General features: G+C 36.0%; 2 protein-coding genes across 2 annotated transcripts; both read right to left on the bottom strand.

Annotated features, from left to right (window-relative positions):
* Positions 1-615: 615 nt before the first annotated feature.
* On the bottom strand, positions 616-3,110 carry LOC107643429 (glutathione S-transferase U17). The gene is made up of 2 exons (XM_016347074.3): positions 2,637-3,110; positions 616-1,180 (listed from the first exon to the last, which is right to left on the bottom strand). The coding sequence occupies exons 1-2, from the start codon at positions 2,958-2,960 to the stop codon at positions 788-790; spliced, it is 717 nt and encodes a 238-aa protein (XP_016202560.1). The 5' UTR covers positions 2,961-3,110; the 3' UTR covers positions 616-787.
* Positions 3,111-4,249: 1,139 nt separating this feature from the next.
* On the bottom strand, positions 4,250-4,727 carry LOC107640442 (uncharacterized). Its single transcript, XM_016343965.1, has 2 exons — positions 4,619-4,727; positions 4,250-4,533 (listed from the first exon to the last, which is right to left on the bottom strand). The coding sequence occupies exons 1-2, from the start codon at positions 4,725-4,727 to the stop codon at positions 4,250-4,252; spliced, it is 393 nt and encodes a 130-aa protein (XP_016199451.1).
* Positions 4,728-14,930: the final 10,203 nt, after the last annotated feature.

Genomic DNA, 14,930 nt, shown 5'->3' with positions numbered 1-14,930 from the left:
GAAAGCTAACTACGAATAAATAACTAATAGATAACTAATAGAGGACGAAGTGACAATGAGTAAAGATCAAAAGAGAAAATGAAAGCACTAATTTTAGAACTCAAATTTAATATATTAAAATTCAATTTAAAAAAATATAATAAAGATTTTCAACTAAATAGCACAAAAAACTTGAAAAGGATCTTTTACCTTTGGATACAAAAAAAAAGAATAAAAAACTAATAAAAAAACTAAAAATAAACTATTAGAGTTGGAAGAACTACAAGAAGACCGGAAGAGAGTGAAATAAAGGATTGGAGGCATTAGCTTTGTATTTTTCCAATAAGTGAGTGAGAGTTTAATTCTAATCGGTGAAAAATTAAAAAAAAAAATAAAGAATCCAACACTATAAATTAAAAAATTTACAACTAAAAATATCGTATTTTAAATTAGAAATATTTTTTATTATTTTTAATTGAAAAAACTGAAAATAAAAAAAAATATTATTTTCAATTTGTATTTATTTTTAAAAATATTTTTACTAAAAATAATTTTGAAATATTCAACCAAACATATTTTTATATTTTATTTATATTTTCATTGAAAATGGAAATAAAAATAGCCAAAACCAATCGCCCCTAAACTTTTGTAATTTGCATATAGTTGTCTTTAACATGTATTCCGTTGAATGTTATACAATATCATCTCCCACATACACCAAATATACATAGAAAGAAACCACCACAGAAACATATAATATTCAAACCAAGGAGAGAAAATCAATCTCCATACGAATTCGAATAAAATTTTAGTTGGCAGAGGTAGCTTTATAAGCGAGAGCCCATTTTTGCTGTTGAGCCTTGGCAAATAAAATAAGCCTGTCAATCTCAGGAAGAGTTCCGGTCACAGCCGAATTCGCAGTGAAATTGGCAGCCCAATTCACCAACCCCGGAAACTTGTCATCGACAAGTACCTTCTTTCCATTAATCTCTTCTATCAGACCAAGAACAGGCAAGAAGCTCCCAAACATAATGTCAATGAGTCCAATCTTGTTCCCTCCAAAGAAGGACTTTCCTTCACTGTATTTGTTGAATGCTTCTTCCAACCTCACAAGTATTTCTTCCTCCAATTGCTCAAAGTGTGGCTTCTTTTGCTCTTCATCTTCACCAGCTTCTAGAATGCTCATCGTGCAAACAAATAACTACACCCAAATTTAAAATGCAACAAATAAATTGACTCAAGACTAAAATATAAAAGGAATAGACAAGTAGAAGGATGTAAGAGTCCTATTTGGATTGTTTAGGATTTTTTTCTTCCAGAAATTGGTATGAAAAACACAAATTTAAATAAACTCTTTTTTATCTCTAGCAGCTAATGATCTATATATGATTTTAGGTTTTATAAATTTTAGTAACTTTGATCTATATTATCTTTTACACACCACTAGATCAAAACAAAATAAAAGGAAGAAATAGATAAAGGAGAAAAAGACGAGAAATTAATTTTCTCTTCTCTGCAAATCAGAAAACTCAAACAAGAAGTTGAAGTATGAAAAATGGACGTCTTAATTATCATTGTATACTTTTTTTTTTGTCTCTAACAACTAATTGCCAACATATACAATATCGGTAAGCAATTTGCAAATCACAGATGGGAGTTAGAAAACAGATCGAAAGAGAAGAGAAGAGAAGAGAAGAGTTGAGAATTTTCACATTGCATAACAGAATGGGAAAATCCTTCCAGTGAATCATGTGGCTAAACCTTATATACTAGCTAGCCTCATAATTAACGTAAGCCACGCGCTTAAATAACAACCCTTAACTAACTCTCACTCACTTCATGATATCTAACCACTTCTTCTAACGAACTCTCAGCCAACTTAATTGACATCTGGCATAATTCATCTACACTAAGCTGCTAATGGTTTGGGTTTCACTCACTAAATTTCAAAGCCTATTATCATGAATTCAGGAAAAAAAACTTCTAAAATCTTTTAGGAAAAAATTCCAAGAAATGTAAAGTGACAAAATAAATAATTAATCACTATTGAATTTATAATCTCTATTGTGTGTGAATATTACTACTTTAATTTTTCATTTTACCAATTTTCTTACTTCAAAAGAGTTTGATCCATAAATCCAAGCTACTCACACTAACTATCCAATTCTTTATTTTCTTTAACAAGAATACAAATGCAAAAAAGAGTAGGCCTTTGATTTTTTAGTCAATATAAGGTTTGATTTGTATGATAATAATAATAAGAACCAATTTTGTTTTATTTTATTTCTAAACATTTCTTTACCAAAACCTTCAGAAAAAATCACAAGTTTTACATGAATAATTTGAAAATAAAAGACCCCTTTGAACAAAAAACAGGCATTCTATATTATATTATATTTTTTAAATAATTATTTATATAATTAATATAAAAATAATTATTTTTATTAATATAATATTATATAATTAAATACATGTGTAAATACAATATATTAAAATTAAATTCTTATATTATTACATATTAGTTATAATGGGCGTCATGCCCCTTTTTAAATATCCAACAATTTTTCCCCTTTTTTGGGTGTTGAAAAAATTATCAAATATCATGTGCGTATCCGGTTGAATAATAATAATAATAATAATAATAATAATAAAGATACCTTTTCATCAATATAGGAAACCCAGAATCTAGCAATTGCTCTGTCATATGCATCTTGAAGAAGGATAGAAGGACCATTGGACCAAACCTCATCAATATATTGAACTATGAGTACGGATTCACATATGGGTTTGTCACCATGAATTAAAACTGGGATTTTCTTGTGCACAGGATTGGAACGAAGAAGAAGATCACTTTTGGAGTTCAAGTCCTCTTCAATGTTCTCATATTCCAATCCTTTGATGTTAAGTGCGATCTTGACCCTTGTGGCCATTGGACTGTACCACGCACTCAAAAGCTTCAAGTCACTATTTTTTTCTGCCATCAAATTATTGAATGCCTACTAAAAGCGGTTACGGATCGGAAAGTAGGAAACTGGGATATTTGTTGGGTTACCGCGTTTACCAAGCAAAGCATTGACTAATATAAAGATGGCTAATTAGACATCTGTGGTCTCGCCACTTGACATGTGCTAATAATTTTTTGGATAACTACCAAAAGTTAGCATGCGTACAAAATAATCTCGAATGACAATAAATAAATTTTAAAAATTTCAAAATATGTTATAAATAATAAAAAAAATATATTTTTTTATAAGTAACAAAAAATTTTTATATTTAATAATTATACATTGAATCTGAAATTTTATGAAAATAGTTGGATAATTATTTAAAAAATATAAATATAGAACAAAATTTACAAAAATAATTTTTTATATTGGTTTGTTTTTGGTGATTAAATGAGTGAGTCACATAGTCACCAAAAAAAAAAAAAAAATGAGTGAGTCACATAGAGAGTTAAAACATGTATATGATGCTTTTAGATTTTCATACTCTACGAGAGATTGGCATCTCGTCCTCAACGAGAAGTAGAGGTGGTAACATGTGTTTTAGTGCCATTTGTATTCTCTGTTTTTGTTACAATTAGTGAAGTGTTGTCTACGATGCACAGAAATGATAAGTTTGATAAAAAATAAAGTTTTATAAATATACATAATTAAATTATGGGTATTTTATGATAAAAGTGTCTCTTTTGAATAATAAGTAGAACATATAGTAATAATATAATAAAGATGTTAACAAAAAGATTTAGTAAGGCTAATTTTATAATTATGTGAAAAATAATTTGGTAGATGACGAAAAATTTGTGACTATTATATATTGTCAACAAAATTTTAGATTTATACATGGTCATCGAAATTTTTAAATATTTTTTTATAAACAACATTTATGGTTGTACCTTTTGTCTTGAATGAATTATTCTCAATTAATACCTTTAAATCAGATTTTGATTTTACCTTTGACAGAGCAACATATAGTTAATCGTGGGTAAAAACAAGTTTTGGCAAGTACAATCTCACTGTTGTTAAAGTTTGATCCTGAGACTTGTTAATAGTCATAAAAAATGAAACAACTAATGAAAATTGCCTCCTTTAAAACCTAAAAGGAATAGTAGTATTGTTGGGTATCATGTTCATCCGTGGTATCAAAACTACTCGACCTACTTTATCCCCTGTTAATGTGATGCATTCAATAATATGATTACCTAACCTGTGTACCTGTAATCTTGTGCCATTACATAGCCCATTTGATTGATCAATGTTTCGTAGTAACATTACTGGTAAACTTCTTTAAAAGTCAATAGGTAAGGCGGCAAGCATGAACAATTGATAGCATTGAGAACATCTGGAGTGATTGTATCTAATTCAGATTCCATGTTATCTTCTTCTACACACAATGAATCAGAGCTAAGGTAGGTCTTCTCCTCTCCAATTAAAGATTTCATTATGTGCTTGTTAACATTGTTGACAATCTCAAGTGTAGGGGCAAGTGTTGTTCTGTTTTTGAAGTACGACCCATTGTTTAAATTTAGCAACAAATTTGGATACACAAAATTACCTAAAGAATTAAAACCATCTTCATTGTCATGAATAAGGATGTCTTCAGGTATGTTAATTTCGCTTTTTTCCATCAGTAGAATCACCTGCCAAACCATCACCAACAGTCAATAGCCACTCAGCAAATTGTGAAATCTGTCTTAGTTGAGTGTGGTTAGCTCCAACAGTAAGTCGCATGCTTGTTGTTAGCTTCATATCTGTGCAGAATTTTCAGAGATATGATGAATTTATCGAAGACAACACAATGTCTTGACGTGAGCTCATCAATATGACTGGAAGAATCTACCTAAAATCACCACCTAACAAAACAACCTTGCCACCAAAAGGCAGATCTGGATTATAACATAGCTTATTCAAAATTTGTGCTTCATCCCATATAATAAGCTTTGCTTTACATCCCATATAATGAGCTTCACTTTACATATTTATATACAAAAAAAAAGCCTCCAACATCATTTACAACACTAATCACCTTATCAAATGCTTCACTCCAAATTCATAGTGTGTAAGTTATTCTCTAACTCCTCCTTTATCAGGGATAAATCAAAGTTCATCTCATCCATTATTAGAGGATCATCTATGCCATCTAGAGCATCAATAGTTGGGAGAGGTATCTGATCATACTCCTTAAGCGATCTAGCATTAGCTTGTAATTTGTCCTCAATCTTAGAAAGAATTAGATTAAGAATTTGCTCTTCAGAAAGTTGTAACTCTGCATGACATACAACAACTATTGTTAGTATGGTGTTATATATATACATAATAATAGAATATAATTAAAGGTACAACATTCGCAATGCATAACCTTTCTGTGAGAATAAAGGATGTCTTCAGATAATACATGATAACACTGTTCCCAAATCTTTATAGGACTCGAGATGTTGTTTGATAGTAACCGAACAACAAATAGATCTCGAATGTATCTTGTAGAAGCCCACGTGCTTGCTTCCAACATAGCGCTAATAAATTCTTTATCATCTTGCAAAAAACCTAAAGCATAACACGCTTCCTTGAATGTTGAATACACAATGCCATCTACTGTTCGAAGATGGATGAAACTCAAGCATCATTGCCATGTGGCACATGGGTCAACCTACCAATTGAAAATCCTTGCTTCTTTGGCATCCACATTGATATGTCCTTTTTTCATACAAATTTCTTAGGGAATTGGCTGTATGTAATAGACTGGCCAAAAGGAAACAATTTATTAACGAGCATCCATGCTAACAACATAGTGAGTTTGCCATCCACCCTTTCTATGACATTAATGATGTTTTCACAATTCCTAAAGACAACTGGATGTTCATTGAGTAAATAGAAAGGTAGTCTAATTACCGAAGGCTCTTTTTGTTGTATGTCATACCCAAATACCCTCTAAGCTATAACACCCTACCACACAGAACTTTATGCTTAAGACGTAAAACAGAGGTGGTGTTGTATTACGACCTCTAAAATAAAAACTATACGTAATATAGTTGAAAGAAAAGTTATTATCGAGGAGCCTTGAAGGAAAGCTTGAGCAACAAGTCGCAAAAAGAAAAGCGCATCGCTCCCGTAAACGGAATCTTAGGTAGGAAGAAAAGTAAAGAAATATATATATATATATATATATATATATATATATATATATATATATATATATATATATATATATATATATATATATATAACAGAGAATCCAAACTACAGAATATCAAGCTCTAAACTCGACCTGCAAAGTCAAGGCCGACCGGAGAATATCATATACATATATATACAACCCAAATATTCCAAAATACATAAAGTAAATACCTAGTTCTCCAAAAGCCTCTAAGAGGGACAAAACTAAAGCATATACAAAAGAAGAGTCTAAACACACACACACAGCCAAAATATCAAAATATGGTAACCCGACTTCTCTTGCAGAAGAAAACTCCAGATGCCTAGCGATGTGCCTCTCAAGTTGCATCCGAAAACCACAAATATATGTATGGAATGAAAATCGGAGGTTCTCAGCATGGTAATGGTACCAACATACATAATATATAAGATCCCAGAAAAGCCAGAGGCGATTCTACAAATTCGATACGTAGAATTAAACTTAAGGGAATAAGCTAAACCATAATTTAGGTAGACTATTTAAGTTTTCCAAGAGATATACTTAATTCTAACTTAACCCGTTACTTTCTGCTTACTCCAGCCCTCTGAAATGCCGGTGGAACTACCCTCGTCACTTCCCTAGCGGACAAGGGGTATCTCAGTTGTACAGAAAAATAATACAAACAAGAAAAACACAAGTAGGATGTAGTTACAATAGGTAAAACATATAGCAAGTAAGCATAGTTGGTCAAATAGGCAAACCCAAGTAATGCACATTCAAACAAAACAAACAAATGCATATGATGTATGCCTATCCTATGGCTGATGAGTCTCATCTGTCGGTCATATAGCCAAACCCGACATGTCTGGTAGCTAACGGTGGACAGTCCCTCCGTGCGCGCATCCCCAAGAGTCTATGCATAGTTTTTACAATCAATCATCAAACTCAGCTCATTGGGAGAATTTCCGGAGAGTTAAAGTTCCCGGCCACATCTTGCGACGTAGGGTCAACAGAGTATCGAGTCACAACCTGGAGTGAGTGGTGGCTAGCCACTATATCTATCCAGGAAAACTCGTATCTCAGATAAGTGGAAATGCATAAGCCAAGGAATAATTCAATATCAATCATTCATTATCAATTCTGTCATTATTCATAACACCATTATCATTCCTGCACTTTCTCAACCACAAATCATTACTTCAAAATTTTCTTCACCTCAAGTTAACTCCTTCTCTAAGTTTACCCCTCTCTTTATGATTAAAAAACTAAATTGGGACTTTAGGAGATAACTATAGAGGTTTAGAAGTTAGAAAATAGGTTAAAAATCACAAAATCTACTTTTCTCAAAAACATAGGTTCCACGTACGCATGCCATGCTTCGCGTACGCGGAGGTGTCATTTGCCCAACTCGCGTACGCGACCCGTGTCCGCGTTTGAGCCCCTCGGACAGAGGAGATGTCCCGTGTCGCGTGGCACTTGCCCACGTACACGGCATGCACACGCCGCGTACGCGAGAAGTCTGGACAAAGTCGAACGTCCACGTTGTGTGTGTGCTCGCGTACGCATGTCCTCCATAAAGGTTAAAAAGCTGCTAAGTCCTGCGAAATTCACTTTTACACACCAAACTTCCAACGCGCATAACTTTTTCGTTAAAAGTCATTTTTAGTCCGTTCTTCAAACTGCGTAAACTTCATGGATCCAATTTTCTTCTAAAATAAGTTGGAAAAAGTGTAAGGGTATGGAAGCTAAGTTATGGCCCGTTGAAGTTCGGTCAAAAATTATATTTTCATAAAATTTACCAAACCTCCATTTTTACCACATTCTCAATTTTAAACTAAAATTTCTTAATCCCAAAACAGCACTAAGTCATTCAAAACATGTCCACATACTTCCATTCTTCTCAACAACACACTACCACCTCAAACCATTCAAGAATTCCTCTATTTCATATACATATTACTCAACAAATCCGCAATCATCAAAATCATGCACCAGTCTTTATCAACCTTATTAATCAACACAATTTCATAATAAGCTCAACATTTTCATTAACATTGCTAACCATTAACATACTAACATAATCCAACCTGTCTGATGCTCATCTACCCTATGTTTTCACATGACATTACATATTATCTATAAGAAACCAAAACCATACATTGACCGATTTCTCCCTAATACCTGAAATGTCTCAACTTACTCAAATTGCAAGCTTCAAGCCTCTACCACTAAGATTTCAGTATCCAATGCTTAATTCAAGCTTCTAACCTCTTCAAATATGTTCTAAATCATATTTATACTACCTAATTCATATCATTACATCCATATACACAAGCTCAATACCCAACCTTATACAATTCCAAGAATTCACAAAGGTTTAGATGGTTTTTACCTTCCTTAAGCATCAATAGAACAAAATCCAATAGTTCTCTCAAGCTAATTCAAGCCTAAAACATCAAAATCACATAATCCATCAAACTCAAAATCCCAAATTTTTGAATTAAGGAGAGGAAGCCGCTTGGCCGCAAACGGTGCAGCGATCGAAGCTTCGGATTGGAAGATATATGAGATTGAAGGTGAGGTTAGGTTTGAAGCTCTCCCTTCTTCTTCCTTGGTGTTTCAGCATGTTTCATGTTATGAAGGAGGAAGATGGCTGAGTTTGAGGTTTTATGTGTTGGGCTTTAGGTTCAGTTTGGGTCCAGTCTAATCGGTTCGGCCCATTGGCCTGGTTTTAGGCCAAAATCTTTAAAATTAGTGTCAAAATTCGTATTTTTAATATTTCTACCTCTTTGAATTAATAAAATTTAATTTTCTAATTTCTTTGATTAATAATTAATTTATTGGCTAATTACTCTTTAATTACACAGGGTTTATATCCTACCCACTTAAATAAGAATTTTGCCCTCAAAATTCAAATTTAGTTACCTGAAAACAAGTGTGGATAGTCCTTCCGCATTTCAGATTCAAGTTTCCAAGTGTGTTCTTCAATTCCAGCCCAACTCCAAGTAACTTTGACTAATGAAACCTCTTTTCTGCGTAATTGTTTGATGATGGTATCATTAATTCTAACCGGAGTTACTTGAAGTGTCAAATCCTCTCTCAATTGAACTGATTTGGGTTCTAGAATGTAACTGGCATCAGAAGTGTACTTCCAAAGCTGTGACGCATGAAACACATCGTGCATGTTTGAAAGATGCAGTGGCAGAGCTATATGATACGCCACCCGCCCAATTCTCTTCAGAATCTAAAACGGACTGATGTAACAAAGGTTCAGCTTCTTGGTCTTGATCGTTCTACCCACTCTGGTTGTCGGAGTAACCTTTAGCAACACATGATCTCCTTCCTCGAACTCTAAAGCCTTCCGTCTTTGATCGACGTAGCTTTTCTGGCGGCTTTGAGTAGTAAGCATTCTGTTTCAGATTTTCTTGAGCTGTTCAGTGGTTTCAGCTACTAACTCAAGCCCCAACATACTTGATTCTCTAGCTTCATACCAACATAGTGAAGATTGGTACTTTCTCCCATACAGAGCCTCATACAGATCCATTCCAATGTTCGCATGGTAACTGTTATTGTACATAAACTCCACTAGTTGCATATACCGATCCCAACTCACTGGTTGATCTAAAATAAAAGCCCTCAGCATATCTTCTAGGGTTTGAACAGTCCTCTCCAATTGGCCATCGGTTTGAGGATGGTACATTGTACTTAAACTCAACTGAGTTCCAAACACTTGCTGGAAAGCTATCCAAAATCTTGAAGTGAAACGAGGATCTCTGTCAGAGATTATGGTGGTAGGCACATCATGCAACCTTACAATTTCCTTGATGTACAATCGTGCTAGCTCCTCCAAGGTATAATTCATCTGAACGGGTAAAAAGTGATCCAACTTTGTCAGCCAATCCATGATCGGCCAAACAGCATCAAATCTAGCCCGAGTCCTTGGCAAACCTGACATGAAATCCATTGTGATGCTTTTCCACTTCCATTGTGGAATTTCTAATGGTTGAAAGGTTCCGGATGGTTTCTGGTGTTCAAATTTGACTTTTTGATAGGTTAGGCACTTAGAAACGTGCAACGCTACATCGTTCTTCATTCTGGCCATCAAAACAATGTCTTCAGATCATGGTACATCTTGGTACTTCCCGGATGGATTGAAAACTGACTTCGGTGAGCTTCAGCTAACACATCTTGCCTCAAGTTCTCTACATTTTGTACACAGATCCTTCCTTTATACCGCCACACTCCTTCTCTGTCTTGTGTGACCTCCCCAGGTTTCTTCTGTTCAATTGCTTATAACATCTTCCACATCTCCTGATCATTCAGCTGAGCTTTCTGAATATCAGCCTTAAAATCACTAAAAACGTGCAATTGATTCAAACATAGATTTTCGGCCACTTCTTTGACGCCCAAGTTCATATTCTCAAATGCCTTTAGCAACTCTTCTTCTCTAAGCATCATCCAAGCAACACATAACGACTTTTGACTCAAAGCGTCTGCCATGACATTAGCTTTTCCTGGGTGGTAATTTAATTCAAAATCATAATCCTTCAGTAGCTCCATCCACCTCCTCTGATGCATATTCAATTCTTTCTGATCGAAAAGATACTTTAAACTCTTATGATTCGAGAAGACTTGAAACTTGACTCCATAGAGATAATGCCTCTAGACTTTCAGAGCAAATATAACGGTAGCAAATTCTAGATCATGAGTCAGATAATTCATTTTATGCGGTCTCAATTGCCGTGAAGCGATTGCCAAGACATTACGGTGTTGCATTCAAAGTTTTCTGTTAAGTCCTCTCTGGAGTGTTGTGCTTTAGCTTCTCTTAGCTTCCTCTTCAGAGTCCTTTCAGGTTCAGGATCAGCTTCAATAAGAATGTCTTTATCCCTGTTCCTGTTCATATGAAAAAGAAGAGAACAGAAAAGAAGAGGAATCCTCTATGGCACAGTATAGAGATTCCTTTGTGTGAGTAGAAGAATGGAAGAATAGAAGAATGAGAAGAGAGAGGAGATCAGAAGAATTCGAATACAAAGAGAGGGAGAGTGTAATACCCGGTCTAACCGAAATTTAGTAAATAATAAGTTAAATAGGAGCGAATATGGTTGGAAGATTTGGCAATTGGAATTTGATAATTTAAATATGATATTTGGATTCAGTGAATTTTTCCGAGTCGGAAAATATAGTTTTCTGCGTAAAAGTGCGCAGTGGAATTTTGACCGGCAGTACCGGCTGAGATCTGTCTGGTACTACAACTGAGGAAATTAATTATGGGTAAATAAGATTAAGAAATGAGGAATTATAATTAGGGAAGGTAGAAATATTTAAAGTGCGATTTAGAGCGCTAATCTTAAAGGTTTTGGCCCAAAATTGGGCCAATGGGCAAAAATAAGTGAACCGGGCCTAAGTGGGCCCAAGACCCAACATATATAAACATTAGTTGTGAGCATTTCAGCTCATTTTACCCTAAAAAGAAGGGTTGGGGCGCTGATTTGAGAAGAGAGAAGAGAAGAGAGAAAACCTAACTCTCTTTGATCTTCAAACCACCATAACTTGAGCTACGGAGCTCCGATTGACGAGCCGTTTGCGGCCACGCGTTGCTCTTCTCATCCTCTACAATTCTATCTAAGTTTGGTGGTAAGTATTTCATTTATCTCTGCCCAGTTTTCGAAATTCCCCACTGTTACACGTTTTTGGGTAGTTAGTGTTGAAATCTTGTGATTTTGGGTGTTTAGGGATACTCCAATATGGATTCTAAGTGGGTTCTATCCCTACTTCATATGGGCTGAGGTAAGAAGTGCTCAAACCCTTGTGATTTGTCATTTTTATGAGCCCTAGGTTGATGTATGTATGTGACATTGGTTATGTTAGTGTATTTGGTGATGTTGGTGCACAATTGGGAGATTGGTATTGCTTGAGGAGCTTTGGTAAGGCTTGGAGCTAAGGTTGGTGAAGAATTCCAAAGAAGAGGCTCAATTGGTTTGGCTACAAGAGGTACGGTTTAAGTTTCATTTAAGTACCGTGTGTTGTGATGAGAATTCCTAGGCTAGATGCCCCTAGGATTAAGTTTGGATTGTGTAAATGGTTGGTGCTAATATGCATAGTTGATATGTAATGTGAATTAATGATTGGGTTGAGAATTGTGTGACCTTGTATGCTTGGTGTATTGAGAATTTGATGTACTGGGTAATGAGTATTGAATTGCGGTTTATGCATTTAAATTGTGAAAATTGGGCCGGAGGCCGTGAATTTTGGGCCGGAGGCCGGAAAGAGGTAAGAAAGGTAAGTCGATGTGTGCATTGTAGGATGGCACAAGTGATTGGATGAATTTCAGATAATGAATATATGAATGATTAGGTTGGTTATTGAATAATAAGGTTTGAGAAGTTGAAGTGTGGAATTTGGTAATTTTGGGTGAAATTATGTAGACGAGGTATGTTTGGTTCGGTTGAGATATATTATGTGATCATACATGTGATTATGATTATTGATGCCTTGATGGTATGATGATGCATTAGAGATATGTATGTTGTGATATATGCTTGGGGAATGATTAAGGTTGATTTGTGGGTGAAATCACGTGATAGTGAGTATGATATTGATTACGTATAATGATGGTTGATTGGAAATGGTATTATTGGAAATTGGGATGAGGAAGGATGTATGACATGATATTGTGTTTGTCCTTTAGCCATTTGATTGAGAAGTGTTAAAATGGTTAGATGTGGTTTTGGAAATTTTTGGTAAAGTGTCAATGTGTGAGTTGAGGATGGCTTGATGTGGATTTTGGTACATTTTGATTGATTTCAAAAAGGGTTGAAATTGGCATGTTTTGGTTGATTTTGAAAAGAGTTGAAAATGGCTTGTTTTGAAAATGGCACCTAGTGGTTTTGTATGAAAACATGGTTTTTGGGCATACTTTGACGGGACATAACTTGGACTACGGATCTCTGTTTTGTGCCAAGTCTATTTAGAAATAAAATTGGATCCGGGATGTCCATGCCGTTTGAAGAACGGGTGAAAAATGATTTAAAATGAGAAAGTTATGTCCGTCGGAAGATTGGGGGTTGAATCTGTAAATTCTGCAGCTTTTAACTTAGAAAATTTTTAGCAGAATGACCCTCCACGCGTAGGCGCACTTGGCGCGTACGCGTCGTTCTTCAAGAAGGCACTATCCACGCGTGCGCGTGGTGTGCGCGGGCGCGTCGATGCGCTGCACCAAATGCCCAGCTATTTTCCCGAGAGTTGTGCCAGAGTTGTGCCAGTTTTGTGCCTGGGGCGCAAGAGCACCCACGCGTACGCGTGGCTGACGCTTGCGCGTCGTTTGGCTATTTTTCAACCCGCGCGTCCGCGCGTATGATGCTTGTGCGTCGATGAGTTTTGTGGCCATCCACGCGTGCGCGTGGAGTGCGCGTACGCGTGGCCCTATTTTCATGCCAAAGTTGATTTTTGAGTTTTAAAAGCCAAATCTCATACTTCTAAGCCTCCGATCTCACCTCTCATGTATTAAATCATTCTGATATGCCTAGCAATGAGCTAGGGGATGTGGTAACTTGCGAGTGAAGCAAGGGGAAAAGTTATGATCAATGATGATCAAAGATGATTATATGAGATATGGAGGATGACGGTGGAAGTACCGTGTATGCCATGAGCCGGTGGGCTATATTTATTGATAAATGGCCCGTTCTTGATTAGACCATAAGCCGGATGGCTGAGTTATTGCCGGGTTACGGCAAAGCCATTATTGTTTATGGCTGAGTATAAATGCATATATGATTAATGAATGAATATGTTAAATGGATAATAATGAAAAAAATATTGAAATGTGATGTGCGACCCCGGGTAGTAGGCAGTGGCGTTGTCCACTTGCTCCGGATATGAGACGGGAAAGGAGGATTATGATAAACGAGTTTAATCGTGGGGTTTTGAATAAATGTGTATTTGTGATACCTGGGTAGTAGCAAGGGTCGTGGTTCGTCCCGCTTGCTCCGGGTCATTGTCTGAGGATTGATAATAATGAAGGGTGATTATGAATAAATGTTTATTTGTGATACTTGGGTAGTAGCAAGGGTTGTGGTTCGTCCCACTTGCTCCAAGTTAATGTTTGAGATTTGGTAACAATGAATGTTGATAATATGAATTGAGATTGAATGAATATATGTTTGAGATGCCTGGGCAGTAGCAAGGGTTGTGGTTCGTCCCACTTGCTCCGGGCCAATGCTTGAGATACCTGGGTAGTAGCAAGGGTTGTGGTTCGTCCCACTTGCTCCAGGTCAGAGATTGCGACGCCTGGGTAGTAGCGGTAGTAGTGGTGAATCCACTCGCTCCAGGTTGAGCTTTTAGACACCCGCCTGGGTAGTAGCCGCAGTAGTGATTATTTCACTGGCTCTGGGTTGAGCGGGCAGTAGCAAGGGGGTTGTAGCTTAAACCTACTTGCTCCGCAAGGGGTGTTTCTGTCCAATGGTTAGCTACCAGGACATGTCGGGTTGGCTATATAACCGACAGATGATATCATCAGCCATAGGGCAGGCATTCATCATTTGCATATGTTTGAATTGTTTGGGTTTGCCATTTGTCTTGGATTTCTACATCATATATGCCATGTTACCTGACTATATGCTACTTGTTCTACTTGTATCATATTTGTGTATTACTTGCCTGTATTGCTTGTGTTTGTACAACTGAGAGGCCCTTCATGCTGGTGTCGGTGGGTGTGAGGGCTGTTCTTGATGGGATGAATTGATGATTCAATTGCATGATGATGTATTGATATAGAACTACTGAGGCAGAACAACTGGTGATGGTTTTGCTTATGATTCTGA

This window comes from Arachis ipaensis, chromosome B5, assembly GCF_059453495.1.
Source record: "Arachis ipaensis isolate K30076 ecotype BB chromosome B5, ASM5945349v1, whole genome shotgun sequence".
NCBI classification, from domain to species: Eukaryota; Viridiplantae; Streptophyta; class Magnoliopsida; order Fabales; family Fabaceae; genus Arachis; species Arachis ipaensis.
This window is presented reverse-complemented; position numbering and strand designations above follow the sequence as displayed.

What these genes read in the sequence shown, in the direction of transcription:
- LOC107640442 (XM_016343965.1), bottom strand. Translation starts at nt 4,727, where the DNA reads ATGAAGCTAACAACAAGCATGCGACTTACTGTTGGAGCTAACCACACT. An exon ending in TGTTGGTGATGGTTTGGCAG is followed by an intron (nt 4,534 to 4,618) that starts GTGATTCTACTG and finishes TTAATTCTTTAG; the next exon opens with GTAATTTTGTGTATCCAAAT.
- LOC107643429 (XM_016347074.3), bottom strand. Translation starts at nt 2,960, where the DNA reads ATGGCAGAAAAAAATAGTGACTTGAAGCTTTTGAGTGCGTGGTACAGT. An exon ending in TTTCCTATATTGATGAAAAG is followed by an intron (nt 1,181 to 2,636) that starts GTATCTTTATTA and finishes ATTTGGGTGTAG; the next exon opens with TTATTTGTTTGCACGATGAG.